General features: G+C 39.9%; 1 protein-coding gene across 2 annotated transcripts in view; it reads right to left on the bottom strand.

Moving 5' to 3' along the window:
• The window catches only part of SLC13A1 (solute carrier family 13 member 1), a 77055-nt gene extending 58511 nt beyond the window's left edge, over positions 1-18544 (bottom strand). Inside the window, exons 1-2 of one of the 2 annotated variants that reach the window (XM_005673212.3) lie at positions 18237-18544; positions 16-144 (exon numbers count right to left, since the gene is read on the bottom strand). In XM_005673212.3, coding sequence (XP_005673269.1) covers positions 16-144; positions 18237-18332 — 225 coding nt within the window. In that variant the 5' untranslated portion in view covers positions 18333-18544. The remainder of the gene's footprint in view (positions 1-15; positions 145-18236) is intronic. The other variant, XM_013985678.2, reaches the window with a different exon arrangement.

Genomic DNA, 24125 nt, shown 5'->3' with positions numbered 1-24125 from the left:
CACAGGAAAACTTACCTCCTTGGAAGGCATGATCCCAAACAAGGGGAACATTAGTCCAGGCAACAAAGCTGTCACCGACAGAGGCAAAGCTTCTGTCAGCCAAAACATGGCAACAACGAAGAGGGTGTAGGCACATTCTGCTTCCTGGACGGAATAAAGGCAAAACACAAGGTGAGATTAGGAGGCAGGGAAACCATTGTTAAAATCCACCCACATTTGCTGAATGGAACTAAGTCACAGAGAAAGTAAGAAGAAACTGAAGGCCTCTGCACCTTCGAGTTGGGCAAAAAACAGTTATTTCTTAGGGGTTCTAAGAGTTACAATGTAATGCTCATGAAAAACCAGTGACGTAAAAAAAATCTTCATTCATCATGTTTCCTTTGCATTTCCTTCAAAACAGGTAAGAGCATATAGTCAGTTTTCTGTGTGCATAAGTATTTGCTCTCCCCTTCATCTGGCCTATAAAATCCACTCCCATTTCTGCTAGAGTGTGGAAATGACCAAGTTACTGCCTTTCCCCAGGGCAGGACACCCCTGCCTTTTAACTGCACTCCTTGGTGCCTGTTTGGGTGGGACCTATGCACACATACCTGCCTTCCCTGCCCTCTATATAACAGAGAAATTAATCTAGAAGAAAATTTCTGGCACGCTTTTTTTTTTGCAGAGAACTAAGAACAGTGTCTAGTTACACAGCATGATGAGACTGAATTAGCTCCCAAGTGACAGGGACCTGGGGGGTGAAGAGACTTCCGCTTGCTTTTTAGAAAGAACTGAGCTCTTGGGGAGACACAGGGAGACTCAACAGGATGGAGACTCTTAATAGAATTGGTTGTTTTGCTAGGTATAAAACAAAAACCTGTGGGTTTCTGTTTTAGGGTACTGTTAAGAAATGGTTGAAATTTATCATTATATTTGGCTTAAATAAATAATTTTGATATGAAATCACCCAGGACATACTAAGTGATCGATAAAGGGTAGCATCTCTTATATGGCTTTGTTTTGTTCCCATACTGCTTAATATCTGCAAATTCTGAGCTGCCTTTGAAAAATTTACAAATTTACAAAAACTGCTCTCTGAGTCCAATGAAGTCTTTTATTTAAGATTTTCTCAGGGCAGTAACATTTATAGCTCTGCTGGCCTTGATTCACCTACCTCAGGGTGCACCCTCTGGCCCTGCTCTTTACTCAGACAGCATCCTTACAACTCTCAGTGGGGTTTTAAGAAATTCTTAATAAGCCACAATTGTGTCATATCTTTATTGTGCTTTTTCAAGGAGAAAGAATAAAGGTGTTTTGATGTTGATGATTTTATACAAAGTCTCCCTACATAATCTTGACAAACAATAAAACAGTAAAACAAAGCTGAGCCTTGACTAAATCTTCCTGACTTGCTCTTGAGGGAATTTGTGAAAAAGAGCTTAATTTAAAATGCCAGAGTAGGAGAAAGACTGGGCCTGCTTTTGCTCTTAGAACACATAGCTAACCCCAAAGCTCTTCATTATGACTCTGTTTTCTATCAGATTTATAAGAACCTAGATTTCAAAAATAAAAAGGACTTTGCTTTTTAATAACAACCAGTCTCCATTCCTCCCCCAACCCCAGGGTCCCCCCCCTGGGGGGGGGGAATGGGGATTTTGTCTCTCAAATCTGCCCTTCAGCCTCCATTCCACTTCCTTCACCATAGGCAAGGCTCTTCCAAAACCAGATCATCTTCCAAGAATCCACTTTGATTTTGTCATTCCTTACATGAGGCTGGATTAATGGACTAGCTACCCTGACAACTATGTGGAGGACCAATCTAAGGGACTGCTAAAACATCAGAAAAATAAATAAAATATGGTGCCAGGGAATTCTGTTCGCCACACATATTCCCTGCCACGGGGTTGAAATTTCATTTCCACATGGGTCTACTTCAGCTAGACACTCATAGTCTACTCAGATGGGGAAACTTTGGGGAGAGAATAAAGAGCAAAAATTCAAATATTAAATTACTGGCCTGCCTAGACTACTTTCATATTTTAACTGGTCCAGCCCAGACTTCAAATGATCAAATCAGTGATTTTTTAGTTATTTATTGAAAAGAATCCAAAACCCTCATCTGGCATTCAAGGCCACCTTCCCTCTCACTATACATGACTCCCCCCAGTACTTCCTGAAATATTTCTTTTTTTTTTTTCTTTTTTTAGGGCCACACCCACAGCATATGGAGGTTCCCAGGCTAGGGGTCTAATCAAGACTACAGCAGCTGGCCTATGCCAGAGCCATAGCAATGCCAGATCTGAGCCACATCTGCACACCACAGCTCACGGCATCGCTGGATCCTTAACCCACTGAGTGAGGTCAGGGATTGAACCTGGAACCTCATGGTTCCTAATCAGATTTGTTTCCACTGAACCACGACGGGAACTCCTGAAATATTTCTAAAGAGTCTTAGCTACAGTCCTTTCCTCATATTTGGGTTCTGGTCCTTGCTCCTCATCATGCATGCTTTTTTCTAAGTTCTAATCCATAATGTTCAATCAGGCAGTCATACTAGCCCTCATATACTCTCAAGTGACAGCTTCTATCTGCCTGTGACCATATTCTGGACTCTTGGACACTTTGACTTAGTTTGATGATTTTGGGGAGGTCGAGGGGGGGGAGCCATGCCTACAGACATGGACGTTCCTGGGCCAGGGATCAAACCCGTGCCCCAGCAGCACCCAAGCCACTGTAGTGACAACACGGGATCCTTAACCTACTACACCACAAGAGAACTCCTCATTTGACTATTTAGATGAAGCTATTGCAAGCTGATGCCAAGTCTAGCAAGAGAATACAGTTTATTTGATTTACAATGGTATGTGTGAGTTTAATTTCAGTAAAGATGTGCAAACCAGCAGATATCGTGTTAGAAATAAAATCTGAATTTCTGGATCTCTTGAAAAACTAAGGAATTTGGTAACATTGGGATCATATTTTTCCAGGTCAACAGTTCTCCAGGGTGGAGGAGAGCTTCCCCTTTAGAGACTGAATTGTGCTCTCAGTCCTGCACATTTAACGCCATACCATCTCCTGTATTCCCTTACCTCCCTGGCCTTAGTCAGCATCTGAGTAAAATCTCTGGTAATAAAAATGCTGCCTACCTGCTTTTCTTGCAAATCTTGTTTTACCATTTCAGAATCAGAAATGGATTGCTTGGTTGGATTTCTCTGCCTCCCAGCTGAGTGGTCCATGGACCAGCAGCATCAATATGTTCTGGGAGCTTGTGGGAAATGCAGAATCTCAGGCTCTAGACATACACCCTTATTCAGGATCAGCGTTTTCAGACTCCCCAGGTGATTCTTACATAAGTTAAAGTTGGAGAAGCCCTAGGTTACCACCTCTTTCGGACTGTCCCTTTTATCCTTATCGCTGGGTCCGACTTGTACGTCAGAAACACGCTTCCAGGTAGTATCCTTTTGCCCAAGCTGAATCCCTAGACTCAGACTGTTTGGAAAACTTGTCCATTCTGCAATGTGAGGATCAAATTTCCATCTTCTCTGTGGAGCTTTCCCTGAACACTTAGGTACATTTCCTATTTTTGCGCACGTGTCCTAGGAGATTACAATTGCACAAGGCTAAGGCACCATCATATCTGTGGTCCCTGATAACCACCTTCCCAGAATTTGTAGGAAATGTATCCTTTTCTAATATCTTAAGGAAGCTCAAAGCCTAGGAAAGGAGGAAACCAGAATTAACACCCTCTGAATGAGTAATGGATGTGGCCATATGCCCTAGTTTTCTTGGGATAGTGTGAGCTGTTGTACAGGTGTTCCCCCCTCCCCTTTTAATATAATGTTTGGTTCAATTTTATTTTATTTTATTTTATTTATTTATTTATTTATTTATTTATTTTATTTTTTGTCTTTTGCCTTTTCTGGGGCCACTCCCTTGGCATATGGAAGTTCCCAGGCTAGGGGTCTAATCGGAGCTGTAGCTGCTGGCCTATGCCAGAGCCACAGCAATGCCAGATTCAAGCCGCATCTGCGACCTACGCCACAGCTCACGGCAACGCCAGATTCTTAACCTACTGAGCAATGCCAGGGATTGAACCCGCAACCTCATGGTTCCTAGTCAGATTTGCTAACCACTGAGCCATGACAGGAACTCCCTTTATTTTTATTTATTTATTTATTTATTTATTTATTTTGCTTTGAGGGCCACACCCACGGCATATGGAAGTTCTCAGGTTAAGGGTCGAATCGGAGCTGCAGCTGCCAACCTACACCACAGCCACAGCAATGCGGGATCTGAGCCACTTCTGTAACCTATACCACAGCTCGTGGCAACACCGGATCCTTAACCCACTGAGTGAGGCCAAGGATCAAACCCTAGTCTCATGGATACTAGTGGATTCGTTTCTGCTGCACCATAATGGGAACTCCCCAGGTGTCCCTTTTGATTAGTGACCCCTTTCATTCTCAAAAGTGTCCCTATTTGGCTGGTAAGTAATGCAGTCATACTATTGATGGATCCATCCTAGGAAAACCTTCCAATTCCTCCTTGTCTATTATGGGCTCTTTCTGTAGAAGCAACACTGAGTAGTTACGTTGTGAGCCACACGGGAAGTCCTATTATGGGCTCTTTCTTGGTCAGGCTTGGAGTCATAGGCAGGAAAGTGTTCTCTCCCATCAGCATCCCAGGCATTCAACAGCAGAAGTTTACTCCAGGCATGATGTTAAGCATTTTATTTTAAGACTTATATTTAATATATATGGGGTTATTTTTAAGAAATCAAAGATCTGTTAATATTCTTAAGAAGAAGGAAAAAAAGATAAACATTTCATTTGTTATTTACATGTATTCAAAAAAATTGAGGGTGAATAATTTTTGGTGAACAGATTTTTCTGATGAAGAAGAAAACCCAGAAACTGTCTCAGTGTGTGCAACATAAAAGACATTCTGAAGGTTTGATTTGTAGAATCATTTTTAAGACAGAGGAAAAAATTCCTTCATTTCATCTCTGGAAATTCTTAGAGGGACTCTATTACCCCTAGCTATACAGTCTGTCTCTTCTCTTTCTCTCTCTCTTTTACTTTTTTAATTTAAAAACAATTTTGTTTTTAAGGCCCAACATGTGGCATATGGAAGTTCCCAGGCTAGGGAGCTAGGGGTCAAATTGGAACTACAGCTGCAGGCCTCCCATTGCAATGCTGGGTCCTGGATGCAGCTTGTGGTAACACAGGATCCTTAACCCCCTGGGTGAGGCCAGGGATCGAACCTGCATCCTCACAGAGACTATGTTGGGTACTTAACTGGCTGAGCCATCATGGGAACCTCTGTCTTTGTCTCTTCTTAATCTCTTTACTTTTTTTCTCTTCCTTCTCTTTCCCCACCTCTTATTAAGCCCCCTGCTGCTAAAAAAGAATGACACCACCAATACCATCATCATATACCACAATCCCCACAACTACTACCACAAGCAAAGAATATGCAACAACAATAAAAGGCCAGTTGTCAAGTAAGTTAGACTGTGGGTGAAAGTCTAATGACAGTCGTGAGTACGTCTGATATCTTTATTAAAATTAACCCTGTGGAGCTCCCCTCGTGGCTCAGCAGAAACAAATCTGACTAGGAAGCAATGAGGTTTCGGGTTCAATCCCCAGCCTTTCTCAGTCGGTTAAGGATCTGGCGTTGCTGTGGCTGTGGCAGGCAGCTGTAGCTCCGACTTGACCCCTAGCGTGGGAACTTCCATATGCCACAGGTACAGCCCTAAAAAGCAAAAAGCAGGAGTTCCCGTTGTGGCGCAGTGGTTAACGAATCCGACTAGGAACCATGAGGTTGCGGGTTCGATCCCTGCCCTTGCTCAGTGGGTTAACGATCCGGCGTTGCCGTGAGCTGTGGTGTAGGTCGCAGACGCGGCTCGGATCCCGCGTTGCTGTGGCTCTGGCGTAGGCCGGTGGCTACAGCTCCGATTCAGCCCCTAGCCTGGGAACCTCCATATGCCGCGGGAGCGGCCCAAGAAATAGCAACAACAACAACAACAACAACAACAAAAAGATAAAAGACAAAAAAAAAAAAAAAAAAAGCAAAAAGCAAAAAAAAAAATAAATAAATAAAAAATAAAATTAAATTAACCCTGCAACCATAACAAGGAAAAACTTGAGTCAAATTCTGTTCCAGAGATAGCAAAGCATTTAATATTATAAATTCCTGAACTGAGTGAGAGCCACACAAATCATGTCTACTTTTATTTTATCTTGAAGGAAAATATAGGAAGAAAAAATGATCCAAAGGTACGACTAAGACTGATCTTATAAAAAAAAATTTAAAGCAATGATTTCTTCTCAAAATACTATATGAAACAAAGGGGGAAAGTCCAGAGGACTCCTCAAAAATAAAAATACCGATTTTCTATTTAAAAAATTCTATCTACTCCATACCACTTCCAAAATTTACAATGAGAAGTTCAGCAAACAAACCACGTCCCACAACAGAGATGGCTGTGCAGAAAACAGATGATGTAAATTCCACCAGATACTAGGAGGTGTAATGTCACTAAACTGTGGTTTCCTGCTCTGTGTGTATATGCTATGTCTTTCTGGCCGTCTCCGCCTTCCTATTAAGAGATTCTCTCAAACTACCAGGGAGAAGAAGCAATTATGTGCTGCTGATGATCAACATGGACAAGAAATTTATGTTTCCTGATTTTTTTTTAAAAAAAATTAGTATAAGAAGCCTTCTAAAAGTGTATCTCTTAAAAGCTTTTTAAAAATTATGAAATATTAACAACATATGGTAAAATTGTATAATAAACACTGTGCACGTACTTTAAAGTGTGGACATTTTGCCACATTTGCTTGAGGTTTTAAAAAAATAAATAAAACTTTCAGGATTTATATATACCACTCTTTCGCTTCTTTCACCTCTGAAATCCCAGAAGTCAACCACTGTCTGGAACATGATTTGTATCTTTTCTATCCATGCTTTTGTGATTTTACTACATGCAGACATTAATACATTAACAAACAACATGTGCTCTTAAGATCAAATAAGATTTTCCGAATATATTATTTTCAACTTGCTTTTTTAAAATTACTTTTTTTATGGCCACAGCATACAGAAGTTCCCAGGCTAGGGGTCAGATTGGAGCTGCAGCTGCAGGCCTGCACCACAGCCACAGCAACACCAGATCTGAACCACATCTGTGATCTAGGCCACAGCTTACAGCAAGCCCAGATCCTTAACCCACTGAGCTAGGCCAGGGATCAAACCTGTATCCTCATGGAGACTACGTTGGATCCTTAACCTGCTGAGCCACAATAGGAACTCCTCAACTTGTTTTTTCATTCGGTGTTTTATGTATCAAGGCATTCATTTTGATACATGTGGATCTGTTGTTAATTCATTTTAAATGGATATAGCATTTTTAACATAAGTTATAATTAATTTGTCTCTTTTTCTACTGATGGCTTATTATCATAAGGCCATGAACATCTTTGTACATAGCTCCAGGTGAATATAGGAAAGAGATTTCCCTAGCTATTATATAAAAGTAGTATTGAAATTTCTGGGTGGAAGGGATGCCTTTGAATTTTGCTAGGTACTGCCCAACTGCTATGCAAGATGGTTCTATCAGCCTATGTTAGTACCAACAACTTGAGAAAGTTCTGTTTCACCAATGATTGGTATATTGAACTAATTTGTGTATTTGACAATCTGATGGTACGGAAAGTTCTTCTTAATATAATTTGCATTTGCTTGAATACCACTGAAGTATTTTTTCGTGGTTATTGAACATAATTGTTTCTCTCCTGCAAATTATCTTACTTATAGTCTCTGTCCATCTTTCTGTTTTGTTGTTTACTTTTTTTTCCCCATGAATTTGTGGAGTTATTTTCAGATTCTTAATAATATTTCTATATAAGTGTATATTTAGCATTAATTCTTTTTTAAATATTTTGCGGCATTTGCCAGTGACGCCCTGGTCCTGGGCTTTTCTTTGTTAGGAAGTTTTTGATTACTGATTTAAGCACCTTACTCAGTGTTGGTCTGTTCAGGTTTTCTATTTCTTTATGATTCAACCTTGATAGGTTGTATGTTTCTAGGAACTTATCCACGTCTAGGTTATTGATATATTTCTCTTTAAGACATACAATTGATATATTTCCATTTTTAAAATATTGATGAATTTCTATTTTAAAATTGTAATTAATATATTTCTATTTTAAAAATAACTTGGGTTTTTTGGTGGGTTTTTTCTCTATCCTCATCTGCTGATTTTCCTATCATTTTTATTTTATTTGGAGTGTCTTCATCTCTGTGTTGATTTCATTGTCATATTTTCTTAATTGTCTTATAATATTCTGAAATTTTATTTTCAGATTTATCCAGAGTGGCAATTGTTTTGTTTTTATGTTTTTTCTTTCTGTACTCTTTATTCCCCATCTAGAAGTTTTAAAGTTGCCTCCAGACAGTCCCTAACTCACAATCCAGAATGTGCCTTATCTTGTCAGCTTGAAGTCCTGTGCTGCCAGGACAATGCAAACCCAGCCCTCTAGTTGGATCAGGTAGCTTGGATCAGGCTTGGCTGGGAGGCTTGGCAGTCGGCTTCCTCTGACTGCCACCACAGATGGTGGTCAGTCTAGCTTTGTTTGGTCTTTCATAGCTTAAGAAAACCACTCTCCAGCCCTTAGCTTGTGGCACTGAAGTGAATGACCTAGACTGACCTGAGAGCACTTTAGACCATGAATTCTCACATTTGTTCTGCTTGCTTGCTTTTCTGACTCACTCTGGTCTACAGTAATATTAACTTGCTTTGTGTTTATGGTAGAGAAGTAGATGAGGTTGTGGGGGGGTCTAAATTACCCAAACTCCATCTGGATTGCTGATGATAGGCTTTATAGACAGGAAATCTTATTTAAATGGTAAAGATATTTGCCAAAAAAGAGAGACAAATCTATTTTTCTGACTTATGACTAAGAAGAGGGGAAAATAACATTTAGGAATATCTACTCCATGCTAGGTAGACTTGGTGCTTCACAGGATGTTTTATTTAGTGCTTACCCAAATTCTATAAAGTAGGTATTGTAATTCTATGTTTAAGGATCAATAATCACATTGCTCAGGAGTTCCCGTTGTGGCGCAGCAGAAACAAATCCGACTAGGAACCATGAGGTTGCGGGTTCAATCCCTGGTCTTGCTCAGTGGGTTAGAAATCCGGTGTTGCCGTGAGCTGTGGGTGTAGGTCACAGATGCGGCTTGGATCTGGAGTTGCCTGGCTGTGGTGTAGGCTGGCAGCTGTAGCTCTGATTGGACCCTAGCCTGGGAACCTCCATATGCCGCGAGTGCGGCCCTAAAAAGACAAAAGACAAAAATAATCACGTTGCTCATATGTAGTAGAGTTCAGTCCAAGTATATCTACAAGAGCATATCTTATTTCATTTACTGCCCTATTCTCAGCACTTAAAAAGTGCCTGGCATATAGATTGTGCTCAGTAATATTTATTGAACAAATGAAGTTTCTCTGTGTCTTTTCTAAAACCATTTTAATTCACATATCTTGAATATCCAATCACTCTCCTAGGCATAAAATTCTTTAGCTTCTTTTCTTTGCTTTGTTCTCTTTTCTGTTTTCTCTTCTATTGGCCTGGCATTGGATACTTTAATGCTCATTCCTGTGGGTGAATGTCTCTATGTTTCTCCCAAGGTCTCAACTCTCTTACCAATAAGCTGGAATTGGGACTAAAACTTTTACCTGCATTGGACACTTCCCCAGAGCTGACACTCTCCCACATCCTCTAATAATACTCCAGTCATATCTTAACCACTTCTAGTAAGCGCAGCTAGGCAATTGCTGCACAGGCAGAAAAGGCAAATGCAGCTATGACTAGGCAATTTGGATAATGACTGCCTCCCTTCTCCAAGTTCTGAGTGTCAAATTATCTTGGGAAATGTGGCTGATTATATTTAAAAATCACCTTGGTTCTTTTTAAATTATAGCTCCAGAGGGAAATGAAATATAAATTGGGCTTTAAAATACAGTTTTTTCAGCCCTCCCCCCCTTTTTTAATAACACACTGACTGATATTAGGGAGTAATTTTTCCTGATGAATTAGTATGTATGTGGGTACGACCTCTCAGTACAGCTTGAGAAAAGCGGGACCAATCATAGGCCTCACTCATTGCAATTGATTTTCGACACAAAGAAATTAAGTCAGGAGAAAAACCATGCATTCTGAATCTGTGTGCTACAAGAAAAACACTATTATTCTTTGACAGAGCCTGAAAAGGTGTTTGCATGGTTTGTGACACACCTATCCCTACTAATGCAAGAATTTCTCAAGACTCAATCCATATTCATTGCAAAGCTTAAAAGTGACTACAAATGCCCTCATTGTGGAAGATGAAGAATAAGAAGGAGCTGAACTACAAAATCAAGGAAAAATAGTTAGTATTTCTTATTAGTTTTTAGCCGAAAATGGATAGCAAGGAAAGGCAGCTGGTGATGCCACTATGTCAATTACAAAGGAATTTTTAACTCCTTCTTTTCACTTAATCTGAAACCAATTCATAAAGGAGAGGCACTGTGTTCCTATCCCATGCACACAGTGGAACTGGAAATAGCCCTAGAGGTCGTCTTGTTTTCTAACCTGATGATGTGTTAGGGTGTGACCAAAATGTAGTCCGTGAATTAACTGCTTTGGAGTCAAGAGGAGTCATTAAAGGTGCAGCCTCCTGGACTTCCCATTCAAGGGTTGTGATTTCACACAAGAACCTAGGGCAGTGAATCCACAGATAACATTGAAATTTCTTTTAAGCGTCTTGTTCACTGTACAGATGAGGAAATGGGCCAGAGGGCAGCATGACAGAGTCACCTGGTGGGTTTTGCAGAATATGTTAGGTAAGTCAGGACAGCCTAGGTCATGCTGTGGCAAAAATCTCTAAATCTCAGCAACTTAACCAAAGTTTGTTTCTTGCTCACACTATTTGTGAACCAAGGGTCGTGGTTGCTCTGCAACCCAGGCAGTGGGCAACCTCATCTCAATATGTGTTTTTGTAATTGTAAATGCAGGAACAAGAGTGCACAAGATTTTACAGATCTGATAGAATTGCCATTCAAGAAATTTCCATCAGGGCTTAGCGGTAATGAACCAACTAGTATCCATGAGGAAGGGGGGTTGATCCTTGGCTTTGTTCAGTGGGTTAAGGATCCAGCACTGCTGTGAGCTAACGTGCAGGTCGCAGACAAGGCTTGGATCTCACCTTGCTGTGGCAGTGGTGTAGGCCAGCAGCTACAGCTCCAATTTGACCCCTAGCTTGGGAACTTCTATATGCTGTGGGTACAGCCATAAAAAGACCAGAAAAGGAAAAAAAAAATCCATTCAAGTAGCTATAGCATCAATGGGTTTGGGAGTTAGACAGCTTGTCTTTAAATCTTCCTACTCCTCTTACAGACTGTGTGAGTTGGGGGAACATCCTTAATCTCTTTTGAGTGTCTGTTTGCTTATCTGTAAAATGGGGATGCTATTAACTTTTTTTAATGGTTGTTAGGAGGCTGGTGCTGGACATTCACATATATTATTGTTACCCAACAAGCTATAAAAGTGTATCATGAAAAGAAAAGAAGGACTTTGTGGAAGAGACACATCCCTGTTACACTTACATTCTTGTTCTGTCCCTTAGTCACTCTCTGCACACTATTTGAAGTTCCTTCCTTTCATCATCTTCTTTCTCCTGTATCTTTTCCTTCCTATAAGATCTAACTTAGGTACTCACATCCTTTTGCCACAAGTAATCCTTAATTCATCCCTTCAGCCCACTTAATCCACTATGTCCTGTGTGCTGGCACTGTGTCTGGGCAGGAAGAAATAAGTCAAGCATGTTCCGTGTTCTTGTTCCAGTTTAGAGGGAGAGGTAAAGATAAAATCAAAATGAATAGAGGCCAATGTTGCCAGAATCATGAAGGGAGAGCATGGAGGATGACTCTCTTCATATCATAGCCAAGCTGCTTTTTCCAGGAAGGACAGACAGGGAGAGAAGAAGAGGACACAGCAGGTGCAAAGACAGGCAAGCTTAGTCATGGATACTCTAGCGGCGGCAGACAGGGAAATATGAATGTGGGAGATAAGTACTGGGGCCTTTGGGGAGACCTGTAAGGACAAATAAACGGCAAAAATCCCAAAGCTCTATTGCATATAAATGTTTTGTTTTGATGTTTTTCCCCCTGTCAGAAAAAGGGAACCACGAAGAAATTTGCCAGAGGTTCAAGAGGACGAGGTTGGCATTTTTAAAATAGTCCTCTGGCACTTTGGAAAAAGAACGTGAAAATGGTTTATAAAAGAGAGAGATAAAAACAGCCTTGTGAAAAGCAATGTTAGGCAGGCATGGACGTGGGAGGTGGGTAGATTCAGGAGGTAAAGTAAAATGGACTGAGGGACAGGGGCTTAGGACTATCTGAGGGATGTGACATGACACACAGGTTTCAGGTATGGAAATGGGGTGAAGGGTAGCAGGTCCTCTGAGACAAAGAAAACAGAGCAGCAGTTGGAGGCAAGTGGGACTGTGTGTAGTTGGGAGAATGGAGGGGCTAGAGGGTGAGGAACCCCTAGAAGTGTAGCCACCTTTTAATTCCATGTCTACAACAACACAAATGATTTGTTTCAAACATTTGACATGAGTCCACACACAACCTTATTTTGTGATGAATGTTCGCCATGGTATACATTGACTTTTCAGTGATTGTACAAGCTACTTGAAAGGAGAAACATTAATTTAAACTTCTGTGTATGTGCCACCGTTCACTGAGCACAACACTTTGGGCTTAGCAAGTTCTCATACAATATTCATGAGACAAATACACAGCACATTTGGATTTGCTGGTTCTGTTCATCTCCTACCACATTACTATTAGCATGATTCCTACGTTTTCTTTCTTCTTGTCCTCCATCATTTTGACACTCTTTTGTATCTAAAATGTTCACTTTCTTGGAATTTAGAGCATTCCCCCCCTTATCTTAAATCCTTACAACAGTTTAAACCAATAGTGAAAACAGTATCTACTCTTTCATTACTTGATTCACCCCTTCGGAAGTTCATGCTTTCTTGGAATTCCTCCCCTTCTTCTTTTCTTGTGGTGCTTTAAAACTCTCTCCCACTCGTTTTCATTTTTCTTTGTTATATCTCTCAACCTACCACTTCCCCTTCCATTAAAGCCTTTATAGATTTTAAATTTACACTTCCTTACGAGCAATATATTTCTCCCAGACATTTAGTTTTTCTAGATAAGTCCCTCATTATGTATCATTTTCTTTTACTTATTATAACTTTATTACAACGTTGAAATTCAGGATGCATGCATCAGATGCATAAACTGTGAAGAAAACAGAAGCAGCCCACGACAGGTGCAGAAAGAAAGGTGGCCCTTCCCGCTGTATTTCCTCTATCCCTAACCTTGGCTGGTCCAGCTCACTAACACCCTGCTGACTCTCCCACTCTCTCCACTCTTCAAGTTTCTCTTTACTGAAGATATTTTCTAGAGAAATCTTGAAGGATCTGACGGAAACCTGAAATCTGGTCTTGGATTTACAACCAACCCACTAGGGAATGCTGCTCAGTATCGGTGTGGCTGTTTTCCTCTCTCCTTAACCAAAGAAAGGGATCCTTAATGAATGGATAAACTAGATGGAGTGACATACCTGGAAGAAATGCACTCTATAAATAAGATATTATTGTTCCATTTTCTCCCCTTACAACTTATCAACCAAACCTGGTCTTCTTCTTCTTTTTTTTTTTTTTTTTTTTTATCATTTTGTTCCATCAAAAAAAAAAAAATGCAAAGAAAAGCCAAAAACTAGAAAAATAACTAAGGAGATAGGACAGAGTTCTGAGAAAGGTAAAAATTAACAAGATGCTAGAAATAGTCATAAAAGAAAAAAGGTACACAAAGAATATCACTGGAACCATGGTGTGTAGCCTAAGCCAATTTTAACAAAGTTTTAATCTGGGAACATTTAAGAAATTTCCTCTCCAAAAGGAGAAAAAGTCAGTGCAGTTATTCATTGTATTCAAATATCTGCATAAATATCAATTGCATGACAAGCGTGTTTTACCAATAACTAGCTATTAATTGGGAAAAGACTAAGACTACTTTTATGTTTATGTGACAGTTAAAAATATAGCATTTCTGATGTTTCGGGGTAAAGCAATAAGAAAACAAATTCCTTTAGTAAAGTGACATGTACACCAGTATCTTAGGAGTATACTTATTACCACTGTGGAAGCTATAAAGACACGAATATTCAGTTACGGTTGAGATCACTGACTCTAGAGTCAGACAGATGTTGATTGGAAACATCTGTAGAGCCACGTTTTGGTAAGCTATTCACTTGTTTCTACCTTCATTTCTAATCTGCAAAATTTGACCAATTACAATACCTAATTCATAAGGACTGAATTTGAGCTTCTGTTTGACTTATACCTGTGGGCTTCTGGGGTGATGCATATTTATTTATTTATTTATTTATTTTGCTATCAAATATCATTTCCATGAAAATACTGAATGCACAGTTCCAAGGTCTCTTTCAACTGGAAGATAGTGAGATGCCAGCCTAATGCCATGACTCATGGTAAGCATCCATGAAGAAAGGGGCACCACATCCTGCCAAGCTGATAACACCAGCTTGTTTAGTGGGGACTCTGGGACATTCAGCCAATGACACATATGAGACCACAACTCCAGTTCTCAGAGGTCCATCCCCAGCGATTAGAATCATTGTAATTTTCCCACTTAAAGACACTGAGTAGCATGAGGTCAACTGAGGAAATGGCTAACATACACCTCTTCTCTGGTTTGACTTGTCTAACGTATTATCATAGAGAACTATGCCTGAGTTGTTGATAAAGAATTATCAAGCACACTTAACGCAACTCTTCAAAATAGAGTCAATTTTCAAAAGCACAAAATTAAAAAAAAAATTAAAACAAAACCACAGTTAAAGCATGAATTCTGAGTTCTGACAGAACCTGAGTTCAAATCCAGCTTCTATAGCATCTCTGTGGCTTATGTTGGGTCACATATCTTTGAGCATCAGTTTCTTCCAATGTAAAACAAGAATGATAGAACATCTGTCATTGTCTTATTGGATTATAATTTGTATAAAGCAGCTGGCAGAATGCCTGAAGCAGAAACATACTGTGTAAAGTCAAGCCCTTCCCTTTACATTTGAATATGACATTGCAAAATCACTTGGAGTCTGTCATCATTGGTGTTACATTTTTAAGTTGAGATGGAATCAAGGTAAAGGTTAAGCCTGGTCTATAGAAACAACTGGATAATCAGTAAGAAAAATGGAAAAAAAAATTGGTCAATAATTTATTACTGATTCTATATCACATAGATAACAACTTGGATAATCAGTAAGAAAAATAGGAAAAAAATTGGTCAATAATTTATTACTGATTCTATATCACATAGATAACAACTGGATAATCAGTAAGAAAAATGGGAAAAAAATTGGTCAATAATTTATTACTGATTCTATATCACATAGATAACTGGATAATCAGTAAGAAAAATGGGAAAAAAATTGGTCAATAATTTATTACTGATTCTATATCACATAGATAACAACTGGATAATCAGTAAGAAAAATGGAAAAAAAATTGGTCAATAATTTATTACTGATTCTATATCACATAGATAACAACTGGATAATCAGTAAGAAAAATGGAAAAAAAATTGGTCAATAATTTATTATTGATTCTATATCACATAGATTTATTATGTTTTTATAAAGCAAAACTGACTTTTTGTTTTGCTTGAATTCTTTAGTTGTCTATTTACTGTGGGTTTAGAGGCATAGGGTTCTCCAGTTTGGTAACCCGAAAGTTATAATAAATTGCACTAGGTCAAAGTAAGCCTCTACTTAGCTTTTATGCACTCTAAAGGCTCAGAATCTGGGAAAAAAGTTTTATTCTCATCGTAAGCAACATTTAAAATATTCTTTGTGTTTAATTAGCAGTTGATTGAATGATGAAATATATATTTAAAGTAGCCAAAAACCGAAATCACGTTATTGTACTAGGAAAAAGTCCTACCATTAACATTAATTGAGTTTTAACAAATGAGTTGATTAGAGTGAAAGGAAAGAGGAACACAATTCATCAAATGTGACTTGATGCCAGGTCTCCCCACAGACCTAATGTACTCTTGTCATAGCACCTTGGGAAAAAAAATCAATGATTGCATTTCTTAGCAAGAGTACACTTTCTGGTTAATGAATCATGCAGGGAGAGCGTTGTTTTTTATTTATTTACTTGTTCTTCCTTTTCAAAGAGTTTATATTCACTTTCTCTGAAAATTATGGAAGATAATCAAGTGTCAATGTGTGTATGTGTCAAAGGAGCAGCACAGATGAAATGCAGTTGTGGCCAGAGTTTGTCTTGACTAGTTTAACTTCCTATTTTCTCTGCCATGAGTAAGAACTTCTGCTGAGACTAACCCAGAAATATTAAAATATAGCAGGGGTCCAGCTATCAATCAGGATGTGCTCATGGTGAGATTCAGCCAGGTCTAGGGGCACGTGGGACCAGGGAAGTTGAGAACAGGAGGCCATCAGGTAGACGGGTGAAGAAGTCTTCCAAAGGGGGTGGGGTGGGCATTCAGATTAGAGTCCCGTGTCTGTGATTCAAATGTGTCATCTAGTGGCTGCCAGAGATGCATAGAGGGATCCTCAGAAGTAGCTGGGGTGGGAGGGACAGTGAGAAGAGGGGAGGGTGGGTCACACAGAATTTGAAAAACAAAACCAACCAAACCCAAAACAACGGAGTGTGCCTGTGGTTTTCACTAGAAATTCTCTAAGACTTCGGGGGTTCAGAACATTGTTTGACCAAAAGTGGGGAAGAGTTCTTCCCTTCCTCCACTGGCGCTGTCAGACCTCAATGCTAAGAGAGGCCCAGCCTGGGAGGCCGCGCCCCAGTGGTTTTCTGCTGGCACCCCGACAACCCCCCGCAGGAGACAACCCACAGCTGTGGGCAGCAGAGACCAGTCCCTTCGCCAGCTTGGCAGGTAGACGAGACCTTGGCAGAACTAAAAAGGACTTTTTATTAGCTCGTATGAATTTCCTTCAGAGATCCCCAGACCAGTGGCAGACTTCTGAGGGAGGCTGGAGTATTATAATTACTGTGATTCTATTTTTACTCAGACTAGTACAACCTTGGTTAATACTTGTTAGAAAAGAACATCAGAAAGGTTCTCTTCTACACAAAGAAAAGGCATCATAGGGCAGCAGGAACTGCACAGCTGTGGAGTCAAGAGATTTTGGGGGAGAGTCTCACCAGCCCACTTATGGTGTGCCAGCCACTGCTCCAAGTAAGGGCTTGATAAGCGCTTGTTAATTTAATCCTCACAACGAACCCGTTACCATCCCAATTTTACATATGAGAAAATGAAAGCACAGAGAGGTTAATTTGCCCAGTTCACACAGCTTCTAAGTGTAAACCTGGGACTTAAAGCAGAGAGCCTAGTTCTGGTGACTGTCCTTTTACCACGAAGAGACACTCATCATATCTGGCATAAAGAAGGTGCTCACTAAATGTTTGCTGACATAAACCATTTTACCAAGATATTCAAAATGCTTTGGAATTATTGTTCTGGACTTAACAGACTGACCACACTTAAAAGCAAACAGAAAAAGCCCTACAAATACATCAAAAGGAAATAAAATCTCAAAGGATCAGAACATGAACACTAATTTATTAGATTTTTAACCAAGGAAAATTACTTCATGCTCTCAATGTCTTCTTATCCCATAAGGAACTAAATTTCCAGGAGGTTCCGCGGCCCACACCAAGCCACAGAGCTGACAAGTTAGTTTATGCTAGACCCTTCCTAGGACTCCCAACTGTTTTTCTAGCTCTTACTCCCGGGATTGCTGCCTTGTCTCAGCGGAAGGGACTGTGTCCACCCAGGATGCTCCCTAGAGATTGATGACTAGAATGACAAGATCTCAAGGGTTGTGATTTTTTCGTTCGTCTCCTCATCTGGATGCCAGGCAGAGGACAATTCTGATTGAATACACTATTTAATTATTCTAGTTAATAATACTGAGAATCAACAACATTAATCATTAAAAAGGAGAAAAATGGACAAAACACCATGTATAATCATCCCGATTTCAAGCCCAAGGCGTCACCACCCATTCAGCTCTGAGCTAGATAATTACATAGGACAGTAAAACAGAAAATCCACCAGCCTGTTTTCCAGGCTCACTTACCTTGGTGCCGAGGATGATTGGCAATGGCAATAAAAACAACAGTGTGAAAACTACTAAGAGAAGCCGGCGGTAAACTAAAACATAAGAGACTTTCATTGTCCTGAGCAGGTGCCTTCAACAGTGTTCTCCTCAAAATCAGGCAGATGTTAAATAACCAACCTGGATTAATATTTCTCTAGCCCATCATCTTCATTTACTGCCCCAGACTCACCAACATGAGTTAAAATTAAATCTCGATTTTTATTGCTTTACTATCACAATTAACATGGCGAGATAAGCCCAAGAGTGTCTGTGAGAAATCAAAGACCAATCTCTGGTGTGGTTTTCAAAAGGCAAAACTGTCCTTATTTTCTTTGTTCACATTAACCAGGATAACTGGCTGAAACCATGGGGTTGGTTGAGCCTGCCCACAGTGGGGCCCCTCCACCCCTTCTGACGTCCCCTGACTTTGAGGCTCCACCTGGGTGGTGCCTCGAGCAATCCCTTACTGGGTGCCTCCAGTCCTCTTCCCAGTGAAGCATGTTTTCAGTTTGTGAATCAAATAGCAACCCAGGAGTGGGAATTCCAGTGAGAAAGGGTGAGTTTGGGTACAGGTGGGTTTTCCTGGGACCTTCTTAGATAAAGTATTGAGGCCGCTGCCCTCACTGCCTACGTGGAGTACAGAGCCGAGGAGGGCTTCTGACGTCTCTCATGCAGGGATTCTGCTTCTAGGAGTGGTATTTTTCTCCCCAATATCACACTCAGGTGCACAATGAGTTCTTCACTGCTTGAAAGCAAAGTTCTGTGTATTTCTTGGACTCTGTGGCCTCTTTGAATAGGAAACCAAAAGCTACCATAAAGTTTTATATCAGCCCTCACCTGTAGGACTTATTCAGAATTGAGTTGATAATATTGTGCTGATACTGACTAGATTGACTAGATAATTATCAGGGAATTTGTACAGAGATGAGTCATTAGTGTCATCCAAGAGGAGTGTGTGTATGTGCATGTGCCTGCGTGCGTGCGTGCGTGCGTGTGTGTGTGTGTGTGTGTGTGTGTGTGTGTAGTGATAGTGAGGTTAAAATGCCTCAGGGCTGGGGACTCCTTGGTTTACTTCTCATTGTATTGTATTGTATTGTAAATTAATCATCCCAAAACTCTCAACTAAACAACTACTATGCACCTAGCCTGAGGTATAAACAAAACACATTTCCTTCTATAATTTATAAACAATTTCTCTTGGTACAAATAACCTGACTTTTACGTAATCTATGGTTAGCATTTAGACCTTACTGCTAATTCCCCACTAATGTCACTCTGCTTTCTTTTTCCATTAAGGAAGCCAATTCTTTCACCAACACTCATTTCACCATAGTGTTAATATGGATGAGAAAGCATTTTTTCCTTCTAAATTTCTAAAGATATGTCATTTATGATGATTCAGAGATACCAGCATACTAAATAGGGAAAAAAAAAAAAAAGCTCTGAATCAGAAAGGTACATTATATCTTGAATTTATTAGGTGGAAAAAAAGAGAGGGTAATTATAAATAAAAGTGATAAATGGTGAGCAGTAATAAATGAGCAGTTATAATACATAGTACTAAAAACATATTAAAGGAACAGTTACTTAGAGCAGTTTAGATACTTTTTCAAATATATATAACACTCTGTATAGTTCATTGCATGCTTTTCTTTTAAATATTTTTTGAAGAAACCACTTCTGTTCTCAGATTTCCTTCAGCCAACTGGTGAGGCCACTTAAGCCTCACTTTCTCATCTTAGAAGATTTTCCTCTGAGATGACACCAAAAATGAAAAGGCATTTAGGTGACATTGAATGGAAATGAGGCCCATGCATGCAGGGAACAGTGGCACTTGAACCAGAGTGAAGCTAAAGGAAACACACTTGACATTCATCAGGGCCTCCTTTCTGGGCCATATTTTCTCTGTTCTGGTGCCCATTTCTCACTAGACCAAGTCTTGTAGGACACTCCTATTATGGCCTGAAGCTCTAGCCGGCTCCATCTTCTGGGACTGTCCCTTATTACAGAATGGTTCTATTTTTTCTTTACATCTAGCCAATCTCCTGTTCCTCAGGAGCTCTCTCTCCACTATCAGAGAGAGAAAAGATCTGACAAAACAATTCATACTTACCATGGAGGACTGATTTGAGCGGCAAACCCCTGCAAGAGCCAGCATGGAATGAAACGCTGATGGGAGACTTTGGACCCTTTGGAAACACACCTTAGAGGGTCTTTCACATCACATCACATTGCCAACCAGTTCCACAGTTGTCAAATTCCACCTTTTTTTGATATATGAAAAATATAAATCTCTTTTACTACATCACAATTGCGCTGTCTTATCTATCTGACCGAAAACAAATCACATCATTGCATAATCAGGGATTAGTTCACTTAAAACATCTCCACAAATATAAAAATATTATAAATATTATTCATCCACTCACAGTTATCTGCTTCATGCCAGGAAGTTTACTACCTTCTTTAGTCTTCGAAACCCAATGCAAGTTATTGGTATTGTATGAATTTTTATATTTCTCTTCTACAGATTTGGAAACTACAATTCAAAGAGGCCAAGTAAAATGTTCTGGGTACTAAGTGGTATAATAATGAATTTAAATCCAGTTCTTTCTGGCATTTAAGTCAATGTGGGGTTTTTCGGTACTATGTCATGTGTCTTCCATAATGAATATTAATTTGACACTAAACACCAAATCATCAACTCTTAACATCTGTAGGAGTTCCCTTGTGGCACAATGGGTTAAGGATCTGGTGTTGTCACTGATTGGGTCACTGCCGTGGCATGGGTTCACTCCCTGGTCTGGTTTCACCGGTGTGGCTCTCCAAAATCCCACAAATTTAGCATTTGAATATGCTAAATTTTGTTATGATTGGACATAACTCATGTGAAAATCAGGTTCAGGCATAAAGAGAAAGAAAGATCCCTTGTTCATATATTCAGATTATCTTCATAAAGAAGTTAGATGCTTAAGTTGTACAAATAATCAACATGAGGGGAGTAGAAACCAGCTTTTCTGTGCCATCCCACATGCTTATTTTCCAGTTGTCTCTTTCCTATGCCATATTTCCTTTCAAATTTGTGCTCTTCTTCAGGCCTTGCCTTCTCTGTCTTTAAGTCCCTCCTTTCCTGGAAGTTTGACCTAGCAGATGCAGCTCAAATCTTCTGCTTTCTATAAATCCATTCTGACAATCAGCAGCAGTTCTTCAAGTAAATATTTAGGTTTTCAAAGATATATTGGGGGAATATTTGCTCAATTGCAAATGTACTTATATAAACTTTGATGAGAAAGTGTGTATTGGAGTTCCCGTCATGGCGCAGTGGTTAACGAATCCGACTAGGAACCATGAGGTTGCGGGTTCGATCCCTGCCCTTGCTCAGTTAAGGATCTGGTGTTGCCATGAGCTGTGGTGTGGGTTGCAGACGCGGCTCGGCTCCCGCGTTGCTGTGGCTCTGGCGTAGGCCAGTGGCTACAGCTCCGATTCGACCCCTAGCCTGGGAACCTCCATTTGCCGCGGGAGCGGCCCAAAGAAATAGCAAAAAGACAAAAAAAAAAAAAAAAAAAAAAAAAAAAAAAAAGAAAGTGTGTATGCTTCGACTAAGAAAAGAAAAAGTCAAAATGCTTTTACTGTTGATGAAAGCAGCCAGGCATATTTATATATAAAAAGACTGCATTTGTTTCAATTATGTGTTTCTATTTTCATTCGTGGAGTTCAAAGTGCGTGCCATTTTGAGTTGATCACTATTGTTGGACTCTGGAGGCAGGAATGTAAGTCAGATTTTCTCTTCATAGTTGTTTCTAAGCCTTGACTAGATCCTAATTCTGAAACTCACTCACAGCTCATCCCAATTTATATATTTTGGTTACTGTCATAAATTCTGTCATTTCCAGATACTGCACTGTAAAGTGTTTACTCTCCAAATTCCTATAAGCTGTGCCTTAAAACCTTTTCTGATACCTTGAAAACTAAGATCATTTTCCCCTCCTAATTGGCATCTAGTAGTCATTTATTTGGGCACTTTTTAATATTTTCAATTTCTTCATGCTCACTTTTCTATTCCTTAAGGTGATAAATTCTCTTGATGAAAGTGAAATGTACAGATAATGTATGTAGTGAAGTTCCCAGACCCACATCAATTAACCATATCAGTTTTCATTTCAAAGGGTGAAGGCATTACCTAGGGTAAGATAATCTACCCTGGAGCCTCCAGGTTCATGTACAACTCCCCAGACGCCTAAATTGGTAGCATTCATTATTAACCACAACTTCAATAATCATTCCTCCAATTCCATGAAGTAAATGACTGACTGAACAGATGAAGATTGAACTGTGTCCTATGAGGTGTTGACCTGAACTCCCATGAACTGAGAAGCAGAGCAAATTCCAAAAGACGAGGATCTATTTTTGGCAAGAACAGCAGCTGCCTGGACACCTTAGCACTTCTGCCCAGACACAACCGGTCACACCCTCCACCAGGGAGCAAGGAGTATATTCCTCTTGATGAAGCCTGACCATGTCTTTATCTTGAGCTATCTGAGGAAGGAGAGGGGAAAAGTCAGGATGGAAGAAGGAAAAGGAGGATGCTGGGGAAAAGGGAGGGGAAAGTTCGTTTTGAAATACTTAGCATCTTGTTAGAAAAAGAAACAATAAAGCTACTCAAAAAGGTCTAGAACTCTGTTGACTCCTGTTCCCTGCTTCTCTCCCACTATTCTAGAAGCCTTCACACATGAGCCAGTCTAGGACTCCTCATGAGAACTCAGGGTATTCAGAGCCAGGATTCCTGGATATGCCACTTATTGTCAGCACCTGGGTGGGGAAAGTCGACCAGCGTTTAAGGTGCACTGGGAGGATTGCTATGACTGTAGGACTCGTAAAAGATGGAAGCGGAGGATCCACAGAAACAGATCACTGAGAACTACCCTATGATCCCAGCTGATCCAAGCATTCGCTCCTTTTGCAAAATCAGGAGGATTTCAGAGGGTTCAACTGGGCCATCAGTTGGGGTATAGCCAGAGAGACCAGTTTAAAGAGACTAGAAAGGTAAAAGGTTTTCCCTGGTAATCTCAGTGCTGCTCTGAATTCACTGGCTTGTTGCTCACAGCCAAATGTGTCCATTTTTCTCCCAGAGGGGTGAAAAATGGTATTTCTCCCACCATTTTTACCACCAAAAATATTTTGCATTTGAGTTCAGTACATCTCCTGTCCTTGATGACAAAGAAAAAAGTCCCTAACAGTGATTTCATTTTAAGTGTAGTAAGTGGCATTGACACAATTCAGCTTATTGTCAAGCTGACCCATCTTTCTTGGAAATTAATTTTTATCTAAGTGTAAAATATTTCACAATATGTCATTAACATGAATATCGGAAGTCAGCCAAGGTGCCCTCTCGCAGTAATTTTCTGTTGGCATAGCTACAGCATTCCCTGCTCTTCACCTTCTGGCTTCTTTTATTACTACTTGGGTCTGGTGGCTTTCGGTTCAAAATGGTCCTTATAGAGAAAACTCATTGTTTAAGGGAAGGAAACGTGTGCCTTGTGACTACTTACAGTCTTATGAAGAAATACACCAACATTCATTCTGACAAGTTATTTATGCTCTCCTTTTTGTCCATTTTCTTTACCCTAGACTCACAGAGGTACGTTTTCAGAACAATATTCTCTTCTTCATTTGTGTGATTGTACAGTTAAACCACATTGACAGACCATGAGGACTCTGGTTAATTTCTACGTTTGGCCTTGGATAAACATGAAAGAAAATGATAGGGATGAGGAGTAGTCTGAATCCTGGGAGGTTTTAAAAGAAAGGGGGCTAATGCAATGGACTCTTGTGGTGATTGCATTGATGTGAATAAGATATTGTGCCTTC

Source organism: Sus scrofa, chromosome 18 (assembly GCF_000003025.6).
Source record: "Sus scrofa isolate TJ Tabasco breed Duroc chromosome 18, Sscrofa11.1, whole genome shotgun sequence".
NCBI lineage: Eukaryota > Metazoa > Chordata > Mammalia > Artiodactyla > Suidae > Sus > Sus scrofa.
Note: the sequence above shows the minus strand (reverse complement) of the source record. Positions and strands in the feature narration are given on the sequence as shown.